The sequence below is a fragment of the Aricia agestis genome, chromosome 12, assembly GCF_905147365.1.
Source record: "Aricia agestis chromosome 12, ilAriAges1.1, whole genome shotgun sequence".
NCBI classification, from domain to species: domain Eukaryota; kingdom Metazoa; phylum Arthropoda; class Insecta; order Lepidoptera; family Lycaenidae; genus Aricia; species Aricia agestis.
Window position 1 is genome coordinate 8,768,573 of NC_056417.1, and position 14,660 is coordinate 8,783,232.

Consider the following 14,660-nt stretch of genomic DNA (forward strand, 5'->3'; position numbering starts at 1 on the left):
ACGAAACGGATCCTTATTAAATTACTTATTACTTAAACTTAGGACTGTACTAACACTAGACATGGATAGGGTTCGAAGATGTTGCAAAATGAGTACTTATATTACCATGTTCATTTAATTATTTTACCGATTATATTACCGGAGGCCCAATCCCCTACCCTATTCCCTTCCCTACCCTCCCCTATTCCCTTCCCTTCCTATCCCTACCCTCCCCTATTACCCTATTCCCTCTTAAAAGGACGGCAACGCACCTGCAGCTCTTCTGATGGTGCGAGTGTCCATGGGCGACGGAAGTTGCTTTCCATCAGGTGACCCGTTTGCTCGTTTGCCCCCTTATTTCATTAAAAAAAAATTATACTCATAATTTCCCAAGAGGTAAAAACGGTATGTCACCCATAGAGCCTGTCCAGATGAGGCGTTTTACGCACTAGTCCATACGCGCGTTTCAATTTCTATTGCATCCAGATGCCGCGTTTTACGCGCGTTACTACGCTGGGAGGGATTCAGCCAGTTACAAACATGGACTCGGAAACAGTAGTTGTGTTGTGGGCTTGTGGCTTGCATACCGTCGATGGAAACATCGTAAAAGAAGAGAAGGTCGAAGATTTAACGTGCACCCAATTCTACGTGACAGAATGACGCATAGTATGTTTATAACATTAAATCCAAAGCTTAGAGAACATAATGATAAGTTTTTGCAATGGCAGTTGGCACCCAAGTATGTCGACTCGTGCGTGAGTCGTGCGTCGCTCGCGCATTTGAACGGGCGAGTCGAACTCGAGACTCGAGAGTCCCGCTTATTACACGTGGTTTACGCGCGAGTAAAGGTACAATTCCGTGCATCGCGACCTATGACTGTCGTCGGCCGCACGCGACAATAGTAAAAATGTATGGCACCGTTTCTAACTTTGACAGACGCGCGCGGCTTACGACTGTCGCGATGCACGGAATTGTACCTTAAGGAAACGCGCGTAGGCATTTGGACGGGATATAATATTATGTAGCTTTAGTATCTCGGGTACGCGCGAGTGTTAAGGCTGTGTTCACACGTGCGTGTTTTCTGCGCGCGCGGATTCAGCGCGCGTCGCGTGTTTTCCCAAACGTTAAAGCAGTTTGAGGTTCTATGCTAATTACATAAAGCTTATTTTCAAATATTTCCACAAAAACCGCGTACGCGCAGCGAACGTGCAGCAACCGCGCAGCGTCCGCGCAGCGTACGCTCAGCCACCGCACAGCCTACGCGCAGCGACCAGGGCCTGTAGACAAGTGGCAAAGCGCTAACGCTAACGCTACCGCTAGCGCTACAAAATGTATGCGATTTGACATAAGTCATCGCTTCGCTAGCGAATACTAATGTCAAATCCATACATTTTGTAACGCTAGCGTCAGCGTTAGCGTTAGCGTTTTGCCACTTGTCTACGGGGGCTGAGCAGTCTACGATCACCGCCCGCGCGGCTAGTGTGTCTGTCATTACTCATTCCCTTTGAGACCGCGCGACGGATGCCCGTTGCCTTTGTGCCATGTCGTCAGAGTTATTAATTTCGTTAATAGAAGAAAGGGATGTTTTGTGGGACAAGACTCTCGAAATATACAAAGCCAAACGTAAAACTTTGCAAGCGTGGCATGAAATATGTACTATATTATTAGAAGGTTTTGAGACAATGCCAGATGCAGAAAAAAAAGAAACAAGGTAAATTTATTTTGATTTGATGTTCAATCATGCTTGTGTAAGTGTATACGTATACATATTTTTACACACAGATGTAAAACTATTTCGGTTTCGTTTGACAGCTCGATATTGTTGCTCTATTCCGCTAGGTATATTAACTTTATGGTTCTCTGACAAAATAGGTTACATTTGAAACTTTTAGAGCTGGTACCGACTTCAAAATTATGAAGATTGAGTATAGAAATAGTTGAATTTATGGATACCCTAGCAACCGAGTGGACGCTGCGTGGTGGCTGCGCGGTCACTGCGCGGTAGCCGCGCGGTGAAAAGACGGTTGCTGCGTGTACGCGGATTGTGCGCGTAGTCATATGAACACGCCCTAACGCCGTTCTAACGTGTAAAACGCTGGTTTAATTGAATATTCCTCATAGCAAACGATATTAGCGTCAAAAAGATTATAATATTATTAATATAATGAATGAGTTATTATGATATTGAACTAAGTGAACTAATGAACTAGATTACATGTAATCGGTAGTGAACATACGGTTCGGTCACCATCATAACGTCTAACAACTAGGGTTGCCAGATGTCCGGCATTTAAGCGTACAGTCTGGTATTTTCGAGGCCTGTCCGGTAAAAAATAAACGGTCATACCGGACAGAACAATGTCCGGTATTTTGAGGAACGTCGGTGTTACTGGTAATTTTTTTTAAAAGCTTCTACCTTTATTTCGATATGTAAGTTATAGTAACTATTATGGCAACCACAATTTTATAACCGCAATAATAATGTAGAAAATTTTTGCGACCTACCATACAAACAACCCCCTCCCCCCATTTGGGGTTGTCCGGTATTTTTTCGTGACTCACCTGGCAACCCTACTAACAGCGTGTCTCCGGCAAAGACTTCTATATTTAATTTGGTCTCCGGTAGCTAACCGTTCATTACCACAGTATAATAATATTCAGTAGTCCTTTATACTACACCATCTGAATCGGGTGCACACACATAAACGTGATTATAACATTTAGATAGCACAATGATGCAGGCACGAGCGAAAAGCTTGTCAGAGTGTTGCACGAATTTTATTTCAAGCATGCGACTGAGTTATGATACTGTATTTATATTTTGTATTTTGGTCGTTACTGTCAGAGGTGAGATCTCTCACGATATGTTACAATACGTTTAAGCTGTTAACCCTCTAGTGTCGCTAGCATTAAGGTGCTCTCTAGAGCACCTTAATGCTAGCGACACTACTAACGTTCAATCTTATACAAACGGAGTAAGATAAGTTTGAAGGGATTATATCGCCTTGTTAATGCTTAATTACACATTTAAATAGTAATCAGTATTTATTAATACTCATAGTGAAGGTTAGGTTAATCGTGCAGTTGACAATTCACTTATGATAATATCAAGTTCGGTATGCGGTGGGTTGTAAAACCTAATAATAGCTCTATTAAAAGGCTTAACTACAATATAAAGCCAACTAATTATGGAGTATGGATTTTCTATTTAAGCCCTTTGGTTTAACTGTATAGTTTATTGCTAACTAGTTATTGGTAATAAACAAGAGTATTACGACCTAATACGAGATAATATGGATGGTTCTACAAGAAACAATTAAAAAACTAATATCCTCCAGCAAACATGTAATAAAACTGTAAGAAAGATCCCATATGGAGACCTAAATTAGACGCTAATATCTCTGCTAAAATAACTCTTATTCTCAGGTGCGAAGCGTGTATTTCCCCCGCGAGCTGCTGCGTCCCGCGTCTCTGCTCACCAACATCGTGCTGGACGACACCCGCTCCGCCCGTCACTCCGCTACGTGCGACAACATCTTCGCTTACATCAGTGATACTGTAGCTCCTGGTAAGTGAAAAGTTTAAAAAAGTGGTTGAAAAACCTCTTTGGTCTATCGGTCCGATATCGTATCGTCCAATGTTAAAGCACTAAAATCTGTTCTTATTTATCTTAATCAAGGTAGACTTACTTATATTATGATATAAAAAACAAACTAAACATTTTTGTATGTAATAATTTCTTTCCCATCCAAGTCTGCATCTCCAGCTTAAAAACTTCAACCATTTGTATAAGTATAAAACAATAGACACAGCGAGAACAGTTTTTATTAATTCGATACAGTGCTTACGTAAGGTGTCACAGCCACTTCTCACACGGAAACTGTGTCAAACATTTGATTGCGTGTTGTTTGTGGAACACAATTAGCACTTGTGTGTGCATTTTCGGGGTGTTACTGTCGATTAATTTGTTTTCACATTGTCCAATTAATCAGGTGTGAAATCTCTGGTCATTTGGAAATCATTAGTCAGAGCTTTAAGATTAGTATCTTACTTTGACTTGCAATTTAATTGCGGTGTGAACAACTATTTCAAGTACTATGTTTCTGATTATATCGAAATGTTCGTAAAGTTTTATTTAGAAGAGTTATGACTTAAGGCTTTGATGGATTTAAATCATGATTGGCAACAATATTGTAAATATGTTTTTAGGGTTCCGTAGTCAACGAGGAACCCTTATAGTTTCGGTCTGTCTGTCTGTTTGTCTGTCTGTCTGTCCGTCTGTCAGTCTGTCCGCGGTTTTGCTCAAAGACTATAGGCTGTAAACCTACAAAGCTGTAATTTGGCATGAGTGCACATATTAATGCTGCCGACAAAATTGTACATGAAATTAAAAAACATTTTTTTTATGGTATCTCCCCTACAAATCAAGCGGAGATGAAATTTTGTTTTCGCGTCCACGCCATCTTGTGGGATAGGTTTTTTAAAAATATTGAGTATTCCTAGATCATTTTCCGATTTAGGGATCCGTTTGTGAAATATTAAGTTTTAAAGTGGAAAAAATCGTTAAGAGTCCAGTGTCCCCCCTTCTACCAGCTAAACGGTTGCTTCTGGAAATCTGAAAAAATTCGCGGGAGTAGGAAATATGCTGAATTTAAAAGGAAATATCAGTGCTAAGAAGACTTCATAAGTTATTGAGTAATAGTCGATCAACTAAAAAAAAAGACGGGTTACACTCCGGGAGTGCCGGCAGAAGTGAAAAATTGATTATTAACGTTGTGCATTATTTTTTTTAACACATTTTTTTATGAAAATCGATTTTTAAAAAATGTTTTTTTTTTAATTAATCGAAACCCTTACAATTTTTTTTAACCATTTTTTTGAAAATCGATTTTTAAAAAATCGATTTTTTTAATTAATCAAAACCCTTACAATCGATAAAAAATTTAACCCATTTTTTTAAGAAAATCGATTTTTAAAAAATCGATTTTTTTAATTAATCGAAAATCGATCGATTAAAAAATATCGACAATCGAAAAAAAACAATCGATTGTTCGATTAATCGATTTCGATGTTACAACACTACTCTCCAACCGTCTTACGGTTTTTCGATCAGCACGAGAATCTGACGCAAGTTTCACAGTTTTTACCCATCCCACAAAAGTGCTCAACGCCGCTAAAGAAGTTTTCACTTCAAAAATGTATTCGGCGAAGTATAAAGGAACTTCTCGTTCAAATTCCTTTGAAAGTAACTGAGATGATGTTGTTAGTAGTGTAAAACACGTTAGAAATGTACATTTATTGACCATACAAAAATTAAAAAAAACTAGTGGTACTACGGAATCCCTGCGCGTAAGTTGCGCGTGGGGATTCACACGCATTTGGCCGGTTTTAGCACGTACAACTGACGCCCATCGTAGCAATCAAAGGCTAAAATTATGCATCTAATAAAATATGTAATTCTAATAAAACCAAATTGGAAAGGCCACATGATGAGTTGCTGTAGTCAGCTAGGCTTGACATAGCTCGACCAAATTATCTAGGTTTTTTATTGAGGTAACATCAGAGAAATTACCTGTAAGGAAATTTCTCTGATGTTACCTCAATAATTATAGGCATAATCTTTAATTAAAACAACGTGGGTTTGTAGATTTTTAATGTAACTTTTATACACAGCTAAAACGCACATACGCGATTAATCTACTTATATTTCGCAAGCAGAATAATAATTACTTATTTACTTCGTGCGCATCCAGGTTCAGCGATTTGACGTCTACAATAATTATACCCTCTTAACAAGAATGAAACATTCGCTTTCGCTTTCACTATGGAGAATAATGAAAACATGTGTTATATTATGTTGTTTTAACAAGAGTTGTGGATAATATTATAGTGCAAGAACCATTGGCTAAGGTTTTCAAACCTACCCCAATTTTTTTGGTGGTCACATGGGTTGAGGAAGGATGTTTTGGGTGAGATAAACCTCCCCGTACCACTTCCACCCCCGGAAAACCCCCCGTTTAGGAGAAATTCGCATTTGAAATTTTCGTAATCTTGAGATAAGGTCTTATGTTTTCTGGTCTTTACGTGTTACTTACTTACTAACGGCCGTTCCCAATATTCAATCTATCTCTGGTTTGACATACAACCGATCGCAGCTAACATTAAATTGACATAAAATATATGTCTCTAATGTCTAATGTGAGCTATTCCTATCTCTAGTAGGGCAAAACCAAAGATAGATCAAATATTGGGAACGGCCGTTAGTGTTTTTAAGGCATCGTAAGGCTGTGGTGAGTGGAGGACGATAATTTATCATTCCAAAAGCATTATATTATAAAAACATAATTATTATTATTCTTAGGTAATTAATAGCAATGTTGGCCCAATGCGACTTGATTGGGTTAGGTTAGACGCTATAAGGCCATCGTGGTTATTTTTTTGTGAACCACCCAGAAATACGATCCCCGCCTAGCGGGGCACCGTCGACTTATAATAATTATTAAACAAAAAAATTGGGGTAGGTTTGTAAACCTTTACCGAACCATTATAATTGATAGTAGCGAACTACTACGGTGAATTATTTAAAGCGTCTTGATAATATTATGGTGACTGCTTTAACGATATAGTTAACTATACATTCAATAAAATTACATATCTAGATGAAATTTATGAAGCTATTAATTCTGTAATGTTTTGCATAAGAAACGAGATAAATCAAAAACATAAAACTGACGTTTTAATAATATTAGTTTTGCACGGAAATAAGCTTTTGACAACATGACACTAATAATTTTACTTTTACTACTACGATAAATTACCTACTTTAGTTAATCCTGTTTTGTTTTTAATATTAAGACGTTTATTTTAATCTATACTTAATATTATAAAGCGGAAGAGTTTGTTAGTTTGTTTGTTTGTTTGAACGCGCTAATCTCAGGAACTACTAGTTCGATTTGAAAAACTCTTTCAGTGTTAGATAGCCCATTTATCGAGGAAGGCTATAGGCTATATTTTATTACGCTAATACTAATAGAAGCGAAGAAATAGAGGAAAGTGTTGAAAAAACGGGGGGAAATTATTTGAAAGGGCTTATTTGAACGCGCTAATCTCAGGAACTACTGGTCCGATTTGAAAAATTTTTTCAGTATTAGATAGCCTATTTATCAAGGAAGGCAATAGGCTATATTTTATTGCGCTAAAACTAATAGGAGCGAAGAAATAGAGGAAAATGTGGAAAAATTGGAGAAATTATTTGAAATGGCTTATTTGAACGCGCTAATCTCAGGAACTACTGGTCCGATCTGAAAAATTCTTTCAGTGTTAGATAGCCCATTTATCGAAAAAGACTATAGACTATATTTTATTATGCTAAGACTAATGGAAGCGAAGAAATAGAGGAAAATGTGGAAAAAATGGGGGAAATTATTTGAAAGGGCTTATTTGAACGCGCTAATCTCAAGAACTACTGGTCCGATTTGAAAATTTTCAGTGTTAGATAGCCCATTTATCGAGGCAGGCAATAGGCTATATTTTATCACGCTAAGACTAACAGGAGCGAATAAATAGAGGAAAATGTGGAAAAAACGGGGGAAATTATTTGAAAGGGCTTATCTCACGACCTACGGTAGCAATTTATCTGTTAATTGGCACAGATAAGAAGTAGACCACGTGAAGGATCATAGGCTATTTTATGTGGACTAATTTGTCTGTGAAATATCTAATTTACGCGGGGAAGCTGCGCGGAACGTTATACGAGTATTTCGCGTGGTCACGACATCACGCGTAAACGGCTGGACCCATTTTGCTGAAATTCGGTATAAAGATACCGGAAAAATATACGGTTACTGCACAATATACTTTTATGATTTGCGCGTAAACTATTCAATCTATTTTGATGGAATTTGGTATGGAGATATTTTGAGTCTCGGGAAAGGGCAAGGAATACTAATTTTGTCCCGGAAAATGTACGGTTTCCGCACAATAAACTTTTATGATTATTGCCTAAACTATTCAATCTATCTTGATGAAATTTGGTATGGCAATACTTTCAGTCTCGGGAAAGGACAAGGGATACTTTTTATCCCGGAAAATATACGGTTCCCGCACAATAAACTTTTATGATTCTCGCCTAAACTATTTAATCTATTTTGATGAAATTTGGCATGGAGATTTCCAGATATGTACTAATTTGAATCTGGGACAAGGAATGCTTTTTGTCCCGGAAAAATGTGCGGTTCCCACACAATATGCTTTTCTGATTTCCGCGTAAACGACTCAATCGATGTACGGGAACAATTATAAACTAAAGTCAACGCGGACGAAGTCGCGGGCAACAGCTAGTTTGAAAATACATTTAAAACACTTTTTTATACAATACATAATATAATATTATGTTGTTACTATGAATCTTCTTTGCGTTTCCTTTCTATTCTCTATCGCTCTTTCTCTTTCAGGCATCATAGTGTACGACGGTCAGCGCGACAACGCATGGCGGGTCACCCACGCGTCCATGTACCCCGACCCCGACCTGGGCGAGTACGACATCTTGGGAGAAAAGTTCACCCTTATGGACGGCGTGGTCGGTTTAGCTCATTCGCCTGCTCAGGGTCTTCTGTACTATCAGCCTTTGGCTACTGACAGGTAGGGTTTGAATTTGTATTTTACTTTGGGTAGCTGAGCCACCGTTGTAAGTATTTTGCAATACCAAAATGATGTACTATTGATGGAGTGTTGGTAAATCTCAGTTTCTGATGACTTCAGAGTTCTGACTTCTGACAGTACTATAACAGTTATAGTACTGTCAGAAGTCAGAACTTACTACTTAATACAATTTACAGTTACTGTAAATTGTATTGGATAGAACTTAGAAGGTCCACTTGCTTTGGTTCACATTGCAAAGTGACTACACATGAAGATACACAGTACACTAGACAGCCTTGCCGCCAGTGGTGTTACTGCTGCGTATGTGGCAGCCTATGCCTGTTCTAAAAAATGACTCATTAAAAATACATAGGTATTCGCCACTCGCAACTATACCCCTTAGGACTTTACAATGTGAATTGACCTTAAGGCTTAAGGCGAAATTTTTGACAACTCCTCGTAGCATGCATCATTTCATAAGTGTTTTTTTTATCCACTACTATATCAAACCTTACAATTTCCAGAATCTTCAGCGTGTCAACCGCAGTGCTGGCTTCCGGTCCGCCGGCGGAGGGTGCTGACCTGCCCGTCAACCTGGTCGGCCGCAAGTCCTCGCAGGGTCTCGGTATTGCTGTGGATCCTCGCGACGACACCATCATCTTCAGCCCCATGACCGAGACCGCGGTCGCCGCGTGGAACCCCATCAGCAACTCGCACAGGTAAATCTTAATGTGTTCATGTTTATGGGCTAGAAAAAGACGTACGTACGTAGGAACGCGTACCTAAATAAAACTGTTCGCACTTCTCCCAGCACATGGGACATGAAGAAACGAGAATGATACTTTCTACTTAACTACCATCGCTTTTCCATTCGTTTGTCTTTAATATCTGAAGATACTTTTCTAACAAATACGTTCGAAAAGTCTCTTGAATACGTTAGACAGAGACAAATCACAAAACATTGTAAAAGTATAACATTCATTGTAAGTCAGTGTAAAAAATGGTATAACATAAGAATATAATAACTATTTATTATTTATAGAATTATTATTAATATACTAGCTATCGATTTGAGTAAATGAATACCAAATAGTCAATCATCTTGAAGTATCTATGCCAAAGGCTAGACCTTATTTTACATAATATTATTATCTAAACGATTACTTAAATACTGCTAATTCAAGGTATTTTTAAGTTACATAGAATTAATAATTTTTCCGTCGGTCGGATGATTTATCGCATATAAATAGTGCATGTCGGATGTGATTAACACAAATGTGTTCATACCCGCTGCTTGCGTAAATAATAATCAGTGTGAGTGATTATTATTTGTAACTAATACTTCTCACCCGATCCAGTGCAAAAACGCACTAGTTTAAAATTATGATCACGCAACACCGTACCAAAACGGAATTCCGGTTTTTATAATAAATTACTTAGTTTAAACGGTAATAAAATAAAGGTTATGGCTGATTATCTTTTTTTTTAATTATAATTATTATGTTTGGATACTCTACACGTGGGAGAGCCATGCTTTGGCACGAATGAACCTTCTTGACCGGAGAAATACCACGTTCTCACAGAAAACCGGCGTGAAACAACGCTTGCGCTGTGTTTCGCCGAGTGAGTGAGTTTACCGGAGGCCCAATCCTCTACCCTATTCCTTTCCCTACCTTCCCCTATTCCCTTCCCTTCCTTACCCTCCCCTATTAAAAGGTCGGCAACGCACCTGCAGCTCTTCTGATGCTGCGAGTGTCCATGGGCGACGGAAGTTGCTTTCCATCAGGTGACCCGTTTGCTCGTTTGCCTCTTTATTTCATAAAAAAAAACTTCCAAGAATCACTAGCAAGGGCGTACCCAGGATTTCAGCTAGGCGGGCATACCTTTTTCTAGAAGATGGTCTGTCTGACTCTGGTGTATTGATACAATAAACATGAAAATTGACTTTTACTAATCTGACTGAAAATATATTTTGTTTCCAATACTTAATTTTGCGCAGAGTAGGTAACACGTTTTTAATTCTTGCCTACTTGCCAGGAAAATTGACGTTGATTTTATCTCCTACCCCTTATTTTATCCCCTACCTGGGTGAAGTAATATTACAAAAGCAGCGAATCGAATCCAGATTAAAGTTATAACGATTGGGTATTTATTTAATAATAAAGACCTAATCGCCATAACTTTGATCTCGATTCGATTCAATAAATGGTCAACAGATTGAAGATACTCAGATATTTTCTCTTGCCAAAGAAAGTTCGCCATTCTTTAGACTTGTGCTTGACTTATGCTTTTCTTCGTTTTTCCATACAACTATTAAGAAATTTACCGATTTTATTGCAGAGTTCTGGCCCAAGATCCGGAGAAATTGCAGTTCTGCGCGGAGGTGCGGTGGGCGGAGCGCGACAACGGCGCCGTGTGGGTCCTCTCCACCCGTTTCCACAAGTTCTTCAAGCGCACTGTGTCTAAACATGAGGTGGGTAAAGAAATTAAATGCCAGTTGTAAGAAATGCTGCAAAGCATGCGAAATTTTTAATGATACCAACTTTAGGCGAGTAAAGAGTTTCAAGGTCAACATGCGTAGAGTTACGAGTTCAGTAAGCGTACTGTGTCTATTTAGACACAGTACGCTTACTGAACTCCACCCACCTCATATTTATGAGGTGGGTAAAGATCTCAAATGCCAGTTGTAAGAAATGCTACAAAGTGTGTAAAAATTCAAATAGTGCTCCTTCGGGCGCCTAAAGAGTTTCAAGGTCATGCATTGAGCTACGAGTTGAGTGTAGCGTTATTTTGAGTTCGGTGCTGATTTACATTTATACAGTAGCGTGTGCCAACAATCAGGATTGCTGGGCTTTAGTGCTGGACTAGCTCTGTATAAATTTAATCTTGGCTATAGCACATGTTTAGACTCATTCCAGCATCCAATACAGTTGCATCAATATGAACAATGATGTTTACATTATAACACCGGTATTTTATGCTAACAATAGAATTGATATCCAAGTATCAATATCGAATTAGCAAAACAAATAACGATAGCAAACACGTTAGCCGGGTGTGTTCAATGTTTATGCCTCATTCATCATACCGTGTCGTCATGATAGCAGCCGGCATGCAACAGACGTCTGGGCGTTGTCTGATTTAAATATTTAATTGGATTACATCTAATACATATTCATCGATACCTCTAATACTCTAATTGTAATAGGCCTGTATAGACAGAGATTACTCACTCAAATCAAACATCATTATTTCTATCGAAGCAGAAAATATCTCACTCTTGCTTTTGAAACTTTACAATGACCATGTTACATGTACCATCGAAGAAATTGATTCATAGCCCAGCCCCATAGGTAGTTGACAGACCTTTTTTTATGAAATAAAGGGGGCAAACGAGCAAACGGGTCACCTGATGGAAAGCAACTTCCGTCGCCCATGGACACTCGCAGCATCAGAAGAGCTGCAGGTGCGTTGCCGGCCTTTTAAGAGGGATTAGGGTAATAAGGGAGGGTAGGGAAGGGAATACGGGAGGGCAGGGAAGGAAATATGGGAGGGTAGGGAAGGGAAAATGGTAGGAGATTGGGACTCCGGTAAACTCACTCACACGGCGAAACACAGCGCAAGTGCTGTTTCACGCCGGTTTTCTGTGAGCCCGTGGTATATCTCCGGTCGAGCCAGCCCATTCGTGCCGAAGCATGGCTCTCCCACGTCACGAGGAAAACCTTTGTCGGATAATGTCAATTTAATGTAAACTGTAATTCATGATCTGTCAGCTGGGTTTGACGAAACGCGACCAAATTAGTGGGTTCGCCATCTGTCTATGAATCAATTTCTCTGATAGTACATGGAACGTAGCTGCGCTTATATCTCACAAGGAATTACATTAAATTACCGTTTAAAAATTCCCTCTATAGCGGTATTTAGATGACACCGTTTTGGTTTCCGTCCAAAATCAAACACCGAAGACAACCAACGGTATTTCTTTTGCACGTGTGTTTTCCTTCTTAACCAAGTATTTAACAATACCTATCGCGCTTTTGTTACGCCACAAAGTAGTGACTAGGTATGTCGGAAGCGCGATGGTCCATGCTTCCTCTACGCACCACTGATTGTGCCGGTGCTCTAGTATGAAAACCAATCCATTAGAAAGTATATCGACCGTGATTACATGATTTACGTATTATATTTTGAATTTCTTTACACTATATTAACAAAGAATAAATAAGTAGGTACCATCGAAGAAATTGATTCCTAGGCAGTTGACGGACCTATGTCAGTTGATCGGCTTATGACTTATGTCAATTCAATGTTGTTTCCAGTCGGATTTGACCTAATGCGACCAAATTACCTAGGTCCGCCATCTGCCAAGGAATCAATTTATCTGATAGTACATAGTTTATTTAGGCGTAGTTTAGTTAATATTTTATTATAGATAGAATACGATGCCAGTTTCTTAGTAGGGCCGTGCCTCCCCAAAAAGCGATACCGAGGATGACCACAGGGTTTAAGTGCAATATAAACGGTTACACTATCGCACTTGAGGAGTGTTACACTAGTGGCCCCTCCCTAACGTTGCCAGTGATTTTATAAAAGACTTGATGACGCACGCAACTCCGTTGTGCAAAAATTAGTTTATAGTGCAGGAACCGAACATTTTTCCAGGATAAAAAGTATCCTATGTCCTTTCCCGGGACTCCAAGCATCTCCATGCCAAATTTCAGCCAAATCGGTTCACCAGTTTTGGTGTGAAAGAGACACATTTTCGCATGTATAACTACTGAGTAGTCCGACTTTTGACAGCTGTCAACCCTAGAACGTCCGAGGGTTAGTATGGACATGGATTTGCCTACCTAAAAAAAATTACCAAAAAAACTTTTTTTTTCAGATCAACGTCCGTATAATCCGTATTGTGGAAGACAGCTACGGGAATGGCTTCCCCCTCGCCCCGCGCGCGCCGCTCGCCCCCCGCGTCCCGCTTTCTCCGCTCCCCGCCCACGTCCTGCGCCGCTCTACAAACTATACGTCCTACTACTAAGTCCCAGTCATTATACTATAAGAGAAGTTTATTTCTAGGCAGTTGGCGGACCTAAGAAATTTGGTAGCGTTAAGTCAAACCCAGCCGTTGGTTACTTAACTACATAACGTTGGTTTGTCAACTGCCTAGGAATCAATTTCCTCGATGGTACATTTTCGTCTTGTAGATAATTCTCTAAAACCGACTTCCAAAAAGGAGGAGGTTTTACGTCTGTATATTTTAGTTATTGTGAATCTTCAAAACTGCCGTGTCAAAATATATTCTTGTTCAAATATCATACTCATTTAATTCTTAGGTCGATGTAGTGTCCAACCGGAGGTTAATTTTTGTCCGAAGTCGAGTAATCACTTATCACACAGTCAACCGTCAGCACTTAGGTGAAAATTTGAAATGTCAAAAAAATATATTCAAATCCTTAATCCTTTATCCCAAAATTTTAATTTATAATAATTATTCAAGACGTGAGTGCAAGAACACGATAAGTAACATTTTGGAACATACGGACATTTACTACATTTTTTTCTTATAATTTGAATAAACCTTGTAGCTTATCTACTTCGTCACCTGGCTACACATATAATACACAGTTTTTTTTTTAATTTTAAATCACTTTTCCAGCCCTAAGGGCCAGGACACAACACTGTGTTGCGGCGTCGCAGCGCAAAAACAATATCGCACAGAAATGCGATGCGTTCTCACAACGCAAAAATGTCATCGGAAATCTCGCTGTCGCATCGCAAATTTCCACGATGCGTTCTGCGACGTCATAGATTTTTACGCACTGTTATGGCCTGGCCCTAAGGCCTCTATTTATGCAAAAAAAACCGGCAATTTTTTTACTGTTAGTTATCGTGTTCATCCACTCACGTCTTCAATTATTAAGATGATTGGAAAACTTTCATATTGTCCTATTAGTTATATTGACATTCAAACATCGGATAACAGCAGCTGGGACGCATTCTAGAAACTAAACCCTCCACTAATCTTCGGCTTTAGTTATGAGTAT

The 14,660-nt window shown here is 39.1% G+C and overlaps 1 protein-coding gene across 1 annotated transcript in view; it reads left to right on the forward strand.

Moving 5' to 3' along the window:
- Positions 1–13,733, forward strand: part of LOC121732305 (protein yellow) — a 41,350-nt gene extending 27,617 nt beyond the window's left edge. The window contains exons 5-9 of the mRNA XM_042122147.1: positions 3,406–3,547; positions 8,433–8,619; positions 9,144–9,338; positions 10,960–11,092; positions 13,505–13,733. Of these exons, the coding sequence (XP_041978081.1) occupies positions 3,406–3,547; positions 8,433–8,619; positions 9,144–9,338; positions 10,960–11,092; positions 13,505–13,654 (807 nt within the window). The 3' untranslated portion in view covers positions 13,655–13,733. The remainder of the gene's footprint in view (positions 1–3,405; positions 3,548–8,432; positions 8,620–9,143; positions 9,339–10,959; positions 11,093–13,504) is intronic.
- The last annotated feature ends 927 nt before the right edge of the window (positions 13,734–14,660 follow it).